Source organism: Aethalodelphis obliquidens, unplaced genomic scaffold, assembly GCF_003676395.1.
Source record: "Aethalodelphis obliquidens isolate GAN/ISIS:26980383/991018 unplaced genomic scaffold, ASM367639v1 scaffold42, whole genome shotgun sequence".
In the NCBI taxonomy this organism is placed as follows: Eukaryota; Metazoa; Chordata; class Mammalia; order Artiodactyla; family Delphinidae; genus Aethalodelphis; species Aethalodelphis obliquidens.
This window is the reverse complement of record NW_020837986.1, coordinates 9,267,859-9,285,916: the sequence shown is the minus strand read 5'-3', so window position 1 is coordinate 9,285,916 and position 18,058 is coordinate 9,267,859. Positions and strand designations below refer to the sequence as shown.

Genomic DNA, 18,058 nt, shown 5'->3' with positions numbered 1-18,058 from the left:
TTCTAACACTGTCACTTGGTAAAGGGGAAATGTACAGAAAAAGAAATCTGTCATGGCTCAACTCTGAATAACATTTATATGCTAGTGTAAATGCTGGAAATTGATCTAATCCAAATTACATTATATTGGGAGGATAGAGTGGTGGAAAACACAAACGTGTGTCATGGGGTCGGTGTGTATGTGTATATGAGAGAAATCATCTTTCATAATGGAATGCCAACAGATAATGCCCACAAATGAAAAATCAACAAGTGGAAATATATGCATATTTAGAGACATGGAAGCATATATCCAAAAAGACACATATAAAAATGTTCATAGGAGACTTCCCTGGTGGTGCAGTGGGTAAGACTGTGCTCCCAATGCAGGGGGCCTGGGTTTGATCCCTGGTCAGGGAACTAGATCCCACATGCACGTCGCAACTAAGAGTTTGCATGCCACAACGAAGGAGCTCGCCTGCCACAACTAAGACCCAGTGCAACCAAATAAATAAATATTAAAAAAAAAAAGAATGTTCATAGAAGCTTTATTTATAATAGTAAAACAGGGCTTCCCTGGTGGCCCAGTGGATAAGAATCTGCCTGCCAATGCAGGCGACACAGGTTCGATCCCTGGTCCAGCAAGATCCCACATGCCGCGGAGCAACTAAGCCCACGTGCCACAACTACTGAGCCTGCGCTCTAGAGCCCGCAAGCCACAACTACTGAGCCCTTGTGCCACAACTACTGAAGCCCGCGTGCCTAGAGCCCATGCTCTAAGAAAAGAAGCCACCACAGTGACAAAGCCGCGCATCGCAATGAATAGTAGCCCCTGCTCGCCCCAACTACAGAAAGCCCACGTGCAGCAATGAAGACCCAACACAGCCAAAAATAAATAAATAAAATTTAAAAAATAATAATAAATAAATATAATAGTAAAACAAAAACAGAAGACTGGAAACAACCCAAATGTTCATAGGAACATTCATGGTATATAACAATGGACTGCTACACAGAATAAAAGAATGAACTACTGATACATAGAATGACATGGTTGAATCTCAAAGACTATACTGAGCAAAAAAAGCCAGACCCAGAAAAGTGTACACTGTAATTACGTTTATATAAAGTTTAAGAACAGGCAAGATAATGTATAGAGGTGACAGAATAGTGAATACCTTGTTTGGGGAGGGGGATTATAGAGATTAGGAAAGGGCATGAGGGAAACTTATGGGGATGATGGAAATGCTCTGTATCTTGATTTGGTGGTGGTTACAAAGGAGTATATGTATGTAATATAAAAGGTCACTGAGATGCACTTATGATTTGTGTCCTTTACTATATGCAAGTAAATAATTAAAGAGGCAAAACCCAAAAGAATCAGCTAAAAGAATTAATCTAACAAGAAGGTAATAGGGTGAGTGGCAGATTCTTTGTAATAAGCCCTGCAGAACTTCTCTACTCTAAAATATGTGTGAATTTGTACCTTTGATAAAATAAAATCTCAATGAAAGAAAAAAACTATGGGCTTTGGAGTTAGCTTGACCTGGATTCAAACCACTTGCTATCTGGACAATGGTGGCAAGTTACGCTGCCTCTCTGGCCCTTAGTTTCTCCATTTTAAAATAAGTCTAGGGCTTCCCTGGTGGCGCAGTGGTTGGGAGTCCGCCTGCCGATGCAGGGGACACGGGTTCGTGCCCCGGTCCGGGAAGATCCCACATGCCGCGGAGCGGCTGGGCCCGTGAGCCATGGCTGCTGAGCCTGTGCGTCCGGAGCCTGTGCTCCGCAACAGGAGAGGCCACAGCAGTGAGAGGCCCGTGTACCGCAAAAAAATAAAATAAAATAAAATAAAATAAAATAAAATAAAATAAAATAAGTCTAATAGAACCACGTGAAAAATAACTGAGTTTGTACCTAAAAGTACTTGTCAAAGTGCTTTACAGAGAATGAGTACTCAGTAAATGCTAATTTTCTCCCCACCAACCATTTTCCTTCAGTACAGAGACTACAGTTGAGCCCGCATTACTCCTATTTATATGGTTTTCATCTCCCCAACTCCAGACACCTCACAGCTCTCCGAACTCATTGCTCATTTATTCCTTCTTCATAGGTCATCTGTGATGTTGTGATTTATAATAAGAAATATGTGTCTGGTCTTCATCCACTCCTGGCACAGAGCTCCTATAATGCTTGGAATTTCCAAACTGATGAGATTGATAAAGGTATCTTTTTTTGTTGACGATGTGATTTTAGGAAAGCCCCTAAGTAACTTCTAGGTGGAACCAGCCCCTGTGAGTAGAGGGTGGGAACTTTCAATCCCACCCAGTCCCCACCTCCGGGGAGGGGAGAGGAGCTGGCCATTGAATTGATTGCCACATAATCATGCCTCTGTAATGAAGCCTCCATAGGATGGGAGTGGCAGAGCTTCCGGGTTGGTGAAGGCGTGGAGGTTCTGGGAGACTGGTGCACCCTAGAGGGCGTGGGAGCTCCGTGCCCCTTTCCATATGACTTGCCCTATGCATCTCTTTCATCTGGCTGTTCCTGAGTCATATGTCCTTTTATAATAAACCCGTAATCTAGTAAGTACAATGTTTCTCTGAGTTCTGCTGAGCCACTCCAGCAAATTAACTGAACCCAAGGAGGGGGCCGTTGGAATCTCTGATCTATATAGCTGGTTGGTCAGAAGCACAGGTGACAACCTGGAGTGGCAACTGGTGGCTGAAGTGGGGGAAGGGGGAGCAGTGGGGGTGGCCTGGTGGTTAGGGCCGAGCCCTCATCTTTTGGATCTGACCTATCTCCAGGTAGACAGTGGCATCATTGAGCTGAACTGCAGGACACCCAGCTGGTGTCTGAGAATTGTTTGGTGGTGTAGGAGTAAACACACATTGTAATTGGTGTAAGATTTCTGTTATCCAACTCACTTTCTCTCTGAAAAGAGGACTGGGATCCCCTCTTTCACGTAACAATTATCCATATAATTGTCATTTCCTCCGTGGACTTGTTTCCTCACCAGTAAGACATGGGGTTTGAACAAGATAATCTCTAAGGTTCTTTCAGTACTAACATTCTTGGTTTCTTTTTCTCTGAAACTTCTATTTCTGTAAAGCCCTTCCCTCATTTGGCTCCAGAGATGCCTGGTGAGGCACATGATGTTGTCAAACATGAACAGATGGCATCTGCTCACAGGGAACAGGTGGGCGGTGGGGGCTGCCTTCTCTCCTCTCTCCAAATGCCAAGAGCCACGTGGCACTGAGTTCATGCCTCTCCCCTAAGACTGGCCTTTGCTGGGCCACGTGCATCTCACACGGCACTGAAAGTGGTAACCCACTGGGATCAGGTGAGTTCTGGGGCACCCTTCTTTCCTGAGGTGAGTAAGACTTTGCACACAAGCCAGTAAGCACACCCCTCTCCTGGCTGGCACAGGCACTTACCTGCCCAAAGTGATGAGCCAAAATTATGTCCACAACATTGGTTGTCAAGCCCGAGAGCTACAAAGATAAAAACTTGGTGTCAAGGGAGTTAGCATGGGTAAAAATGTATCAAGCTGTCCACTTCACTGGTGCACTTTCTTGTATATATGTTATCCTTCAACAAATAAACAACACAACTCAGTGTCACACATTTTCATGAGATGGTGGTCCCAGGAAACCCGAGAACAAGAAACAAGTCAGAAAAAAACGAAAAGTTTTCCATCCAGGGTAATAATATAGCCTGCTTTGAAATAGGTGGCTAGAAGAAATGCTGCCATTGCTTCTTCGAAAATGTGGGACCGAGAACTCACAGCTATTAGCTGCTTCATTCCTGCCTGTATTTCTGCAGTTACACTGGGTTTACAGTTAATAAGGAACGACTTACAACTACTCCCAAGCCATCCAAAAGAAAAAACAATTTTTTCTCTTTCTTTGAGTTTTGCTATCTTCATTTCAAGTAGTGGGAGGAAATTGCTATGTTTACAGAATGTTCTTGCATTTTGAACATTTTTCTCCTAATTTTTCCCATTTCAAAACTATGCACATCACAGTCTAATAAATGCATCAATCTGTGTAAATCTGCAGACTGTTAGTCTATTTTCAGAAAAATTTCCATCTCAAATTATGTTGCTGATTCCCTTAAGCCTTCCTTCTTTGTTGCTTTTATGCTCAATTCCTACTGCTGACTTGGATCAGAGGTGAAGTACTGAGTTGGGGGTGGAGATGGACAAGAGGAAATCAGGGGGACAGATGTGGATATGGGTGGAGTAGGGTCATGGAGTCCCAGAAAGATTAAGGAAGAAAGAAGCCCAGAAACCTTCACATGGGTTATCAGTGATCCACAGGTTATACATTAAAGACAATAAGAATTAATAACCTATTTCATTGCATGTTTACTACTCATAAGGTCATTCTAAAGCTTTATAGGAATTTTTACTAGGTTGTATCACGTTATGAAGAGTGTTCAGGTAAGTTTTAATGTACCCATATCCTAGATAGGAATTAAAACAAATTTTAAATAAGTCAGGTTGTAAGAAAGAATTTCCATAGCATCTGGCAATAGCGTTGTTAATATATTTCATCCAAAGCTAGGAAATACATCATTTCTCCAGAAGTTAAATGTGGGGAGGAATGGATAAACTTTTTAGAATCTGGTCTGCTGGCAGGTGGAATAGTTTAATATTTTAAAGTAACTATGAAGGCAATACATGTTTATCATAGAAAATTAGGAAAACATAGAATACATAAACTAAAAATAAGAATCATCTGTAATGCTACCAGCCAAAGATGTAACTACCAGTAGCAAATTATTTCCCTTATAAATGCATATACGTATTTAACAAAATTTTATTATCTGTTTTTTTAAACATGAGAATTTTCACATTTCCTTAAATAACCAAAAAAAACTCCATAAGTTTTTGGTTGCACAGTATTCCATTCGTGACCGAGACTCACAGACAATGATGAATCAAAGGAGCAAGATACACAAGAATATATATTCTATTATTCCAAGGATACGAAGTTTAAGAATATATAAAACCAATCTATGGCGGTAGAAGTCAGAATAACAGTTACTTCTGGGAAAGGGAGGAAGTATTAAGCACAGAGCTGGAAATATTCTGTATATTGACTAAGTGGTGATGACATGTGTAAACATTCATCAAGCTCTATACTTAAAACTTCTTGCCCTTGACCGTATGAATGAAAAAATAAAAATAAAAACCAGATAAGCCATTTTGAGAAGGGACCAAGAGATGAGCCAATGGACACTGGTCTTACTTTGGAAGCTGCCCAGTCAATCCAGCCTTTGGCACAAGGGTCAACGTTAATGAGCACGAGACCTTCCACGAGCTCTGGGTGATTGAGCTGAAACAAGACGAAGACAACAGTAAAGAGCCCCACTCTCAGCTTCTTCTAAAAACACTGCAGCATGGTTAGTCACCTCTTACAAGGCCTCAATGCCTCAGATTTGAAAGTAAGAAAGGTCAGAGAGGTGCTAGGGAGGATATTTAGAAAAGTAGCTCTATAAATCTAGCTTAGCATCTGGAAAACCAGCTTCCTAAACTACCATCACATGATCTCGCCTGGCAAAGATCTACAGGGGAGACGGTTTTTATTTCCACAGCAGAGGACGGCACCTGGTATCTCTACAGTTGTTTGGCTCATGGTGGGTTTCCCCTGCTGGGGCAGTGCCCTTGGGACAACAGGGCATAAGGGGCTACTGAGGCTTAGACTGGCTATTTCATACTCATACACCTTGTCCCCAATAGCACCTTAAGTTTTTTTCTAAAACCACATGAATAGGTGATACCACCCTCCAGAAGACTGCCCTTCACCCAGGAGGCATTTGGGAAAGAGTTCCTTAAATAAAAGTCAATAAGAACATTTCTATGTAAACTAAAAACTTTCCAGCTTACTTTTCCCCCTCCGATTATGCTCACTATAGAAAATTTGATAAACAGAGAAATTATAAAAAGCAGAAAATAAAATCTCATATTATCTAACCACACAACATCAACCTGTTAGTATTTTCATGTTTTCTTTCAGTTCTTTCCTATGCCTATGACAAACTTTATGTGCATCTGTATTCTAACCTTTTTGTTAAGGTTATGGTGTATGTGAATTGCAAATCATTACAAGCTCTTCTTACAAAATTTTAATGGTTGTAAGAAATTCCACTGTTAAGTATTCTCTGAGAATTATTTTTATTGATGATATCTTGCCCTCATCTGTTATTCTTCAGGTGTTATAAGTACAAAGCAAGGCCTTATACAAACCTGTATCTGTTGACAGAATTTACAGAAAAACTGACACGAGATCCCACAACAGTTCCTTGTCGTTTAACACAGCAGTAAGAGCTGTGACCTAGGCAGTGCCTCAAGGGTGCTGAGACTAATCCTCCATGTACTTACTGCAAATCTGCTGAGGATGTAAGCTCCAGCTCCAACTCCAACCCCAATGATGCCTTTCAGACTGTGAACGGGACACACCAACATTGACAGGGTTAACTCATTTGGAGGTAGGAGGGCATAATGAAAAGAATGCACTTGGGTTCAAATCTGGCTCTGACGCTTACTGGATGCAGAATTTGGTCAGGTTTCTTTAACTTCCTGAGCCTGGGTTCCCTACCTATAAAACAAGAATATGACCACCTACTTCTAAGTTGATTTTACGGATTAAATGAAATATGACTAAAACCTGGGAGTCATCCTTGACAGCTCACTCTCCTAATACCTCCACATCCAACCCATCAGCAAATCTACCTTCAAAGTATTTCCATCTGCCTGCTCCTACTCCATTCCATCCCCTGGGCAGTAGCCAGTACCAAGCTATCATTGTCACTTACTTGCCTGATTGTTGTAACCGTTTAGCTGGTCCCTTGCTTCTTCTCTTTTACCCCTCTCTAAACCATTCTCTCCACAGCTGGAGTAATTTCTTTTTAAAAATGTAAATTGCTTTACAGATGTGCAATTTACATATCTAGAGTGATCATTTTAAAAGACTAAATTGGATAGCACTTAAAACCCTTCGGTGTTTTTTGTCTTTTGAATAAAATCCCAAATCCTTACCTGATCTGTGAGACCTGTGCAATCTGGTCCTTGTCTATTTCTCAGATTTCACCCTGTGCCTTTCTCCCACTTGCTCACTTGGCTCAGGCCTTTTGGACATATTCCTTCTGTCTGGAATCCTCTTGTCCTGGCTCTCTGTTTAGGTAACTCCTTTTTATCCTCCAGGCCTCAATCTAAAGGACTCCTCCTTAGAGAGGCAATCCTCAATTAGCCTCATCTGTGTACACCCTGCCCTTATCCTCTATCACAACATCCCCACTGACTTCTTCTATAGCACGTAAGTTGTGACTGTTTGTTTGCTTCCTTGTTGTCAATTATTTCCCACACCAAAATGTAAGCTCCACACTCCACGAGGGTAGTGACGATACTGTTTTGCTCATCGTCATATCCCCCAGATCAGACACATAGTAGAAAGAGTGAAAAAACAAAAACCATGCGAAAGGACTGCAGAATGAACTTACTTTAAGTGGGTGAGAACAGGAGGCAGCATTTCGGCCAGCTCATCCATTGTCGGATACTGGTACCTGAAATCCAGAAGGATACCTCCTTACATACATTAGAATGTACTCACAGTTCCCAATCACTAGAACAGCTAGAAAAGTACAGGGTTCTTAGATAAAAGCATTCCCTTTACCAAAGGCTCAAAGGAGGTGATGTGGTACCCGGAAATGATTGTGGCATGTTGTGTGACTCTCTACAACGGCCACACTAAGAGGAAAGTAAAAAACAAACAAAAAAACTACATGTTTCTATGACCTGAAGAGTGATCTCTGGAACAAGAGGAAGCCATTTGAAAAGAACAGGTAATATGGTTCTCTCCAGGGTATTTCCAAACCCCTAATAACCACTTCATTTGGGGTTCAGGCTCAATAAACTTCTAGCAGTAAGAGTCAACCTACTGCTCTTGGTCTTCTGCTTAGGTTTAGGCAGCTAAGTGCAAAAGTAAACAAAGCTTTACTGGGCCTAGGCACACAGTCGCAAATCCTGGGCTGCTCATCATAGAGGCTGATTTGTTTTACTTAGGCCTAGAATAACCCGGTTACTTTATTATTTGCTTTTGAATTTGGTTCATGATCTAAGCCACTGGATCCTAAGATGGTCAGACAAGCCCGAAACTGACTCAGACCAAGAATCCAAGAGAAGTAGGAAGTGTCCATAGAAATTACAGCATCAAAGATGGAAGGGATCTTCAGACAACCCCCTACATATGGGGCAGGATCTGCTCTACGTTTGACAGGGAAGTCAGCCTGCCTCTGCTTCAAACACTTCAAGCACTGGAGTGCTCTTGAGCCATTGTACGTAAAATAGAAAAAAGGAACTGGATCTAAATCTTGTTGGATATAAACTGGTCACCGGCCAATTTGTGTTTAAGAGACAGAATAGCTTGGACATAGTCAATAACATAGATTCTAGAGCCAGAATGCCTAGGTTAAAATCCCAGCTCTATTACTTATTTGTTACGTAAGCTTGGCCAAGGTACTTAATATCTCTGGGCCTTAACATCCTCCCCTGTACAATGGGAGTAACAGTAAACCTATCCCATAGGGTTGGAAGGATCAAATGAGTTAATAAATGTAAAGTATGCAATGCAGCGTCAAGAACACTGTTTGAGTACTAGGGAAGTGTTAGCTATGATTCTAACACTGCAATGGTCCATTTCACAGCAGTCACTGGCAAAGGCAGCTCCGGAGACGAGTAAAGGGAGAGGGGAAGAATCAGCATTCCACAGCTTGTGCTTTCATTCCTCCTCCAAGGTCTCCTCAATAATCATGCTGTCCAGGGAAGAGTCAGGGACACTGTGGCTCCACCATGCAAAGCCGGCTTAGGATGCGGCTGAGAGCTCCATGCCCACGTCCAGTTAAATGCACCTCTAGCTGACAGGGCAGCTCCTCCAAACAAACGGTTATACTGATATTCAAATTCCTGTCACCAGACTGAAGGTAAGGGTGGGGAGGTGCTCCCAGGAAGCTCAGAGGGATCTGAGTTTGGGCCTAGGTAGTTGGGAGTTTCAGGGAGGGACACACACACACAAAAATAGATGAGGAAGGAGACAGTTAAAAGACAGTGAGAAGTGGGTGTTCCAGACACTCATGCCTTGTGATTGGCTCCCATTCGTGGAGGGCCATTCCTGGATATGGGAAAACATGCAGTTTTCGTGAATAGAGTGTACGTAACAGTCCTCTCAGAACAAGGAGAGAAAATATGCAGATGGTCGGTTGACAAGTATAACCTGTAGGCTGTGCTAAAACCAGCTTGGAGGGAAGCACACGGCTACTGTTCCCTCTGGAGCTTAACCGTTTGCTCTCTGAGTGCATGTCTTCCAGAAGGTCTTGCTTGTGGCCTTACCCAGCTGGGAAAGAGGGTGCACCTTCCTGCTGGCCTGGGGCATCAACGTGACAGACAGCAAAGTGCTGGGTGATCTCCTGCATATCCTCAAAGTTAAAGAATGCATTGAAACAGGATTTATCTGCAAGAGCAAAACACTCATAAGTCACAAGCTCTCCATTTCTCCCCAATTTTCCTCTACTCAATCAATTCCACATCATCGTCCTCTTTCATCCCCTTTTAATCACTGTTTCACTAAAGCGAAGTGTCTGAACAATCTGTCTGATTCAAGCTGTCCTAAAGGCTGACTACCAGACATCTTAACAACTTGAAAAGGATAACTAATCCTCAATTCTACAGAATGTCTACAAAGAGGAAACCAATCCTGGTGTTTCACAAGACAATCTTACACCCATAATACTGTCATTTTTCATGCATCTTATTCCCCTACCTAACAGAGAGATACTGACCGTATCCCAAGAACCCGGCTAAAGTGAGTATCTTAGGCTGCTTACATTCACCATGTGGAAGACTGTGTCTCTTGGCAAAATCGCTGGGGTGCAGGGAGGGGTTTCTGCTTCAATTTCTACCCTGTTGGTGGAACTGCTCAAATTCCTTCTCATGCTAAAGAGGCAACAAAAGGTCCAGCACTAGACTGTAACTTCAAATGCAGGCCGCCTCTGAAAGCCAGAGGAGCGTGCAAGAAAACCCATGTACGTAGACTCTGTATGCCTGGGGCTAGGGCCAGAATCTTATATTACCATCTAGAGAAGTCCATTTAAAGTCACTCATATGCTAACACATATATATGGAATCTAAAAAAAAAAAAAAATTGTTACGAAGAACCTAGGGGCAGGACGGGAATAAAGACGCAGACCTACTAGAGAATGGACTTGAGGACATGGGGAGGGGGAAGGGTAAGCTGGGACAATGTGAGAGAGTGGCATGGACATATATACACTACCAAATGTAAAATAGATAGCTAGTGGGAAGCAGCCGCATAGCACAGGGAGATCAGCTCGGTGCTTTGTGACCACCTAGAGGGGTGGGATAGGGAGGGAGGGAGGGAGATGCAAGAGGGAAGAGATATGGGGATACATGTATACGTCTAGCTGATTCACTTTGTTATAAAGCAGAAACTAACACACCATTGTAAAGCGATTATACTCCAATAAAGATGTTAAAAAATTAATTAATTAATTAAAGTCACTCATGACAGGCTATAATAAGAATACTTTTACTAATTTATTGAAGAGCTCACAACAAAGTTAAGTTCAAGCTCTGAATTTTCTAACCCGAAATATGAAAAAAACCAAAGCACAGATTGTTTTTTAAAAAAAACTGATTTTAGTTCTACTTTCTTAACCAGTTCATCATATAATCTTCAGTCCTTTAGCAGACATGACACAAAGTGAGATATAATCCCAGTATCCCCCAAAACGCATTCAACTGCATACTTCCCAGGAACTTTAATTCTGCCATTAACATGTAGCAATGAGGAGGGAAGCTTAAGGTATAGAGGAGAAAGCCTATGGTTTATCAGAATACTGGGGTTTCTTGTGTGTTTTAAAAAAATATACAAAGAATATGTATTATAATAAAATAGGGAAGGTATAAAATCAAATACATACGATTGAGGCCAATGTCATGGTATGTCAGAATAACTGGTCTGTTTCCCTTCGGTAGGCCTCTTATAGTGACGTGGACCATACCGTGAGTTGTTTCTATATCATGTTCCTGTAACAAGAGAACATAAAGGTCTCAGCAAGGGCAGAACAGACTTCCCAGGTTACTGAAGTTTCACAATACCCAATTCACTGCTGTTTCCCACTAGCTGGGGCAGGACACATCATAGCTGAATTATAAGCCAACTAGACGGATGTTGTATCATACAGAATATTCCTACTTTTTAATTCCTTCCAGACAAACAAACTAAGGAAAAATATACCTTATCTACAAAGCTCACTTTCTTAAGTGGGGGAAGCCAGGGATCTGCTGAGAATATATTCGCAACTGGCTATGGCAAGGAGATCAGCAAGTTGAGTGAGGAGCCAGGTAAAACCTGGGGAAAGGAAAGTTAAGGAAGCAGAAGATGTGAAGAAGCTGCTGGGTAAAAAGGCAGAGGCTTCAGAGCCTCTAAATGCATGTTCAACAACTGATAATTTCAATAGCACCTATGGGTGTATCTGCCTAAAATCTCTCCCCTTCCCTGGGAGCTGCCCTTCTGTGTCATCCATACAGTACAGGAGTGGCTCTTGGCCGCCTTGTCTGTAGACTATAACCTTATGGCCATGGCTCACTGGAGTCACGTGGGCGTCTGGTCCATGCTAGGTCAGCATCCTTCCCTGAGAATCTGTAATTGGGACTAAGAGATTCCATCCTCAGCTTGGTTCTTCTCTTGAAAAGAGAAGTAAACTTGGGAGCTTATAGTAGGCGTTTCCACCACTTTAATTCCTGGTTCCGGCTGTGTGTGCTGTTTAGTTCTGAGACATCCCTGGACTGCCTCTGGTTTAAGCTCTTTGGGTGGGTTTGTTCCCTGCATCCTAAAGGGTCCTAACCAAGGCAATGAGTAAAATTTAAGATGCAGCCAGAGCAGAGCTCAGGAACTGAATAAAGCTAGAACAAGATGAAATCAGAGCTACTGGGACCAGCACTAAGAGCGGCTGGGTAGAAAAAAAAAAGACTCTAGAAAAAGTAACTGAGATTTATTCCAGTCTTCTTCAACATCTGTATTTCTTAAAAATGAATTATCACACCTAGCCTAGTGAATTTTTGCTGACAAAGTCCGTACCTATCTCAGGAATTGTTATAGTAGCTGAGACAAAATAACTCTGTCAATAAGAATCTCAACAAAGGCAAAGCACTTCCAACTTAATTTCCTACCTAATAATGAACCTCATCGGAGCCTTGGTTCCTTCTCTCATGTGGGGCACAGAACAATCTTACACTAATTGAACGTCAGTATATCTCAAATCACGGGCTGCAAGCTACAGCAGGTATCTCTCTGGCAAATCAAACCACAAGTGACTCAATATTTCTGCTATCCTCTATTACTGCTTGCTACATCCTCTTCAAAGGCTTGAAAAGGGGGAATAAGAAATGAAGGAGAGAATCAGGCACTGTGAACTGGCTATGAAATAAAGTACAGGGTTTGGATGGGAGGAATATAAAGACATAAATTCCTGTTGCTGTATGAACATTTCTCACGTGGTAACGTCACTTATTGAGGAACCCCCTCCACCACCATCATCAGGCTCATTCCCTAAACAACTACTTATCTAGTGAAGCCCTACTACCAGACCCTGGACTGAGCTCTGGGCACAAAACAGTGAACAAGAGAGATGTGATCCCTGCTCTCACAGAGATTACGTTCTACACAGGGAGGCCGACAATAAACACACAAACCAACCAACCCATAACAACCGTCTGTGATCAGAGCTGTGAAAGAAATAAATAGGATGCTGTGAAAGAAAACTGAAGAGGACGACATTAACTCTATTAGCAGTCAGGAAAGTACAAATTAAATTCAATGAGATGCAATTTCATACATACCAGAATGGCAAAAATTTTTAAGTCAGATAATGCCAAGTGTTGGCCAAGATGTAGAGAAATAAGAACTTTCATACACTATTGGTAGGCATGTAACCTGGAACGACTACTCTGGAGAAAAATTTGGTAATTTCTAGTAAAGTTAAGAGATGTCTACCCTACAGCAATTTTACTTTTAGGGATAATCTAAAGCGATTCTCAAACACACTCACACACAAATGATATGTGCAGATATATATACATATATACATATACACTGAGGCCTTATTTATAATGTCAAAAAATTGAAAGTAGTCTAATTAGTCATCAGTAAGGAAACATAAATTATGACATTCATATAATGAGATGCAGACAAAAATGAATGAACTAGAACTATAAGCATTAATACACAGAGAAAATCTTGAAAAAACAATGCTGAGTAGAAATGCAGAAGGATCTGTATATGATATATGACTTACGTATGTAGATATTTTTAAAAAGCAACACTATAGAGATTGTATATGTTTACATATATATATATATATATATATATATATTTTTAATATTTATTTATTTAGTTGCGCTGGCTCTTAGTTGTGGCATGCAAACTCTTAGTTGCGGCATGCATGTGGGATCTAGTTACCTGACCAGGGATCGAACCCAGGCCCCTGCATTGGGAGCTGGGAATCTTAATCACCGTACCAGCAGGGAAGTCCCTACGTACATATATTTAAAGTATAAAAACTTGGAGAAGGAATGTGCACTAAAGTTAGGACCTGATTCCTTCTGGGAGGTGATATATTCCGAAAATGAACTTAAGGAGGCTTCGACCTCTCTCATGTTACACTTCTTGAGAGAAAGAAAGAACAAAGAGGGAGACAGGGAGAAACCAGCCCCTGCCAGATGAGTGACAATACAGGAGAACCCAAATTGAAGAGAATGCGCAACCATCTGTCATCTGGACAGTCAAGTTGCTGGAGCCTTCCTGTGTCATATCTAAGCCTTCAGGAGAGTCTTGCATAAATATCCTGGCTTGGTCTCAGCTGTGATACTGAGAACTGAGGGAAAAAACCAACTTACACTTTGGCCCTAGGGTTAGCAGGACCTCCTAAGACCTGGTAATTGATGGGGATAGTGTGTACAGGAAAAGGGAGGGTGCCAAGCGGAGGGAGGGGGATAGTGAGCTGTCAGGGAAGTTCAGAAGGATGATGAAAAGGGAGATAAAACAGATGGGGCAAAAGAGAACACATTTAAAAAGCAGACGAGGTGGGCTTCCCTGGTGGCGCAGTGGTTGAGAATCTGCCTGCTAATGCAGGGGACACGGGTTCAAGCGCTGGTCTGGGAAGATCCCACATGCTGCGGAGCAACTAGGCCCGTGAGCCACAACTACTGAGCCTGCATGTCTGGAGCCTGTGCTCCGCAACAAGAGAGGCCGCAACAAGAGAGGCCGTGACAGTGAGAGGTCCGCGCACTGCGATGAAGAGCGGACCCCGCTCGCCGCAACTAGAGAAAGCCCACACACAGAAACGAAGACCCAACACAGCCAATAAATAAATAAATAATAAATAAAAATTAAGGAATTCCTTTAAAAAAAAAGCAGACGAGGCAACAGGGCAAAGTAACTACTTTGTCATCGTTTCATAATCTGGATGAAATTCAGAGTTAAAATTGGCTTACAAAATTTCAACTTTTTAGGGAGATCTTAGCCCCTACCTCCCCATAATATGCCCTCAAATTGTGTAGCGACCAAAGTATCAAAAGGCCAAGAGTCCTGGGCCCTATCTGTCAATCCTGTTGCCCTATGTGGAGCAACCCTTGGTTGTCAGTATCTCTTATGGTTTCTCTTCATTTTCAAAGTAATACAAAAAGAAAGGAGACACTCACATCCATGTGGATTTGTAAATACATCCTTTGTGACCTTATGTGAATGGCCTGAACAAGTCTCTATCTGGAGATGAGTGTGCAGAGACCTTGGCTATGGAGCTGATCCACTGGTCAGGCCACTGCAGGGGTGACGCTGCTGCCACCTTTCTGCTTTAGCCAACTATCACTGCTGCAAAGGCTGTTTCTCCAGTTACCTCACCCTTCACCCCAGCATTCTAGAGGGTATGACTGCACAGTGAAACTGTCCAATAGGCTCTGGTCATAGATCTTTCCCAGCACTCTCTGATTACTTACCACCTCCAAGACTATGCACTTTTAAAACATGATCCTTTATTCTCCAGGCTTATAAAACCACCTGAAATCATATCGGTCCACAACATACTTCTCCATCTTAGACTGCCTCGCCCTCTTAATCAAAGATGTAGTTGAGAGATTAGGATATTACCATTAATTGATAAGAATCAGTGTTCACCTTTTTTTCTGAGTCCTTTTCCTTCTGCTAGATGTGCCATCACCAGAGTTATTACACAATCTGACTTGTCATACCTCTCTGAACGTAGTTAAATTTTGATCACGTCATGTCTATTAGTGCTTCTTCCTCCCCCCGGCCAGTCTGAAACAGTTTAGGTAAACTTGTAGGACAACACACTCTTGGAAATGTCAACATTCTTTATTAGTATGAGTTTTATTCTGTTTCTAATAAGCAGGCTACTGTATGAGCCTTGGGCATAGCTTTTCTTATTTACTATATAGGGAATTTTAATATAATGCCCCCACTGCCTTACCCCTGTGTGGTGGCATAAAGTTCATTTGCACTTCATTTAATCCCGTAGTAAAAGAATCTGCCTCCACAATTACTCAGCCTTTCTGCCTATGAGTAAATCATATTTTCCTTCTTGAAGTTCTATAATACATTCTCCCTGACTCTAGCCTCAGCTCTCTCCCCTCTTACCTCTTAGATCTTTCAGCCTGGTTAAATCAATATTCTTTGAGACATCGACTTTTACTTTTCCACTACCCACACTCTCAGACTTCCTACAAATCATGCTCTTCATTTGAAAGCTTCTTTTGCAATATGTCAACATAAAATCTATCTTTTCCTATCTGTCTTTTCAAAGCCAACTCCAATACCTTCTTCACACAGCCTTAGCTAACAATGAGGAGAAAAAGAGTGAATGACTATTTAACCCACATGAAACAGCTCAGAACACCTTCAGAACATGGACTCTCTAGTCCAGGTAGGAAGGGGTCCAGGTTTGGCCAATTCAGACACCCCAATCTCTGGCCACAGTGAGCAGTCCAAGGATATGCATGTGACCCACACACACAGGTCCCATACTAAGCCAATAAGACTCCTCCCCTAGCCTTTTTTGGGTTTTTTTTTTTTTTTGCAGTACGCGGGCCTCTCACTATCGTGGCCTCTCCCGTCGCGGAGCACGGGCTCCAGACGCGCAGGCTCAGCGGCCACGGCTCACGGGCCCAGCCCCTCCGCGGCATGTGGGATCTTCCCAGACCGGGGCACGAACCCATGTCCCCTGCATCGGCAGGCGGGCTCTCAACCACTGCGCCACCAGGGAAGCCCCTCCCCTAGCCTTTTCCCTCAAGTTACAGGTAAAGATCTCTTCTCTTAGCAGTGAGGCTGCTAAGCTGGAAGGATGTGAATTCTGGGCAGTTGGCAGCCGTCAAGCCCGTGCTATGACAGAGCTTGTCAGAGAAATAAACCCTCTAGTGACAGGGGAAAAGGGAACTGAGATTGGGGGTGGTGATAAAAGGCCTTAGCTTTTTCTATAAGATTCTTTTTTTTCTCCCCAAATGAGAATAAAGTCACCTCTACCTTTAGTACTTAATCTCACCCTTACCCCCCCCCAAAAAAACCCCACAAACTAAAACCAAAAGGGGAGACTGATTCAAGATGGCGGAGTAGAAGGACATGCTCTCACTCCCTCTCTCAAGAACACCTGCATCACAACTAACTGCTGAAAAATCACTGACAGGAAGACACTGGAACTCACCAAAAAAGATACCCCACATGCAAAGACAAAGAAGAAGCTGCAATGAGATGGTAAGAGGGGCTCTATCACAATAAAATCGAATCCCATAACTGCTGGGTGGGTGACTCACAAACTGGAGAACACTTATACCACAGAAGTCCACCCACTGGAGTGAAGGTCCTGAGCCACACATCAGGCTTCCCAACCTGGGGGTCTGGCAACAGGAGGAGGAATTCCGAGAGAATCAGACTTTGAAGGCTAGCGGGATTTGACTGCAGGACTTCAGCAGGACTGGGGGAAACAGAGACTCCACTCTTGGAGGGCACACACAAAGTAGTGTGTGCATCGGGACCCAGGGGAAGGAGCAGTGACCCCATAGGAGACTGAACCAGACCTACCTACTGGTGTTGGAGGGTCTCCTGCAGAGACGGGAGGCAGCTGTGGCTCACCAAGGGACAGGGACACTGGCAGCAGAAGTTCTGGAAAGTACTCCTTGGCGTGAGCCCACCCAGAGTCCACCATTAGCCCCACCAAACAGCCCGGGTAGGCTCCAGTGTTGGGTTGCCGCGGCCAAACAATGAACAGGGAGGGAACCCAGCCCCACCCATCAGCAGGCAAGTGGATTAAAGTTTTACTGAGCTCTGCCCACCAGAGCAACAGCTGGCTCTACCCACCACCAGTCCCTCCTATCAGGAAACTTCCACAAGCCTCTTACATAGTCTCATCCACCAGAGGGCAGACAGCAGAAGCACGAAGTACAATCCTGCAGCCAGTGGAATGAAAACCACATTCCCGGAAAGATAGACAAGATGAAAAGGCAGAAGGCTATGTACCAGATGAAGAAACAAGATAAAACACCAGAAAAACAACTAAATGAAGTGGAGATAGGCAACCTTCCAGAAAAAGAATTCAGAATAATGATAGTGAAGATGATCCAGGACCTCGGAAAAAGAATGGAGGCAAACATCGAGAAGATGCAAGAAATGTTTAACAAAGACCTAGAAGAATTAAAGAACAAAGACCTAGAAGAGTTAAAGAACAAACAAACAGAGATGAACAATACAATAACTGAAATGAAAACTACACTAGAAGGAATCAATAGCAGCATAACTGAGGCAGAAGAACAGATAAGTGACCTGGAAGACACAATGGTGGAATTCACTGCAGTGGAACAGAATAAAGAAAAAAGAATGAAAAGAAATGAAGACAGCCTAAGAACCTCTGGGACAACATTAAACTCAACAACATTCGCATTATAGGGGCCCCAGAAGGAGAAGAGAGAGAGAGAAAGGACCCGAGAAAATATCTGAAGA

At 42.8% G+C, this 18,058-nt stretch overlaps 1 protein-coding gene across 5 annotated transcripts in view; it reads right to left on the bottom strand.

The window, feature by feature from the left end:
- NDRG3 (NDRG family member 3) overlaps window positions 1–18,058 on the bottom strand; it is an 86,242-nt gene that overhangs the window by 22,351 nt on the left and 45,833 nt on the right. For 4 of the 5 annotated variants that reach the window (XM_027078373.1, XM_027078374.1, XM_027078376.1 and 1 more), the window contains 6 exons: window positions 10,974–11,079; window positions 9,364–9,484; window positions 7,479–7,541; window positions 6,361–6,421; window positions 5,228–5,314; window positions 3,410–3,466 (listed from right to left, as the gene is read on the bottom strand). In XM_027078373.1, the coding sequence (XP_026934174.1) occupies window positions 3,410–3,466; window positions 5,228–5,314; window positions 6,361–6,421; window positions 7,479–7,541; window positions 9,364–9,484; window positions 10,974–11,079 (495 nt within the window). Of the gene's footprint in view, window positions 1–3,409; window positions 3,467–5,227; window positions 5,315–6,360; window positions 6,422–7,478; window positions 7,542–9,363; window positions 9,485–9,857; window positions 9,967–10,973; window positions 11,083–18,058 lie in introns of those variants that run through there. The other variant, XM_027078377.1, reaches the window with a different exon arrangement.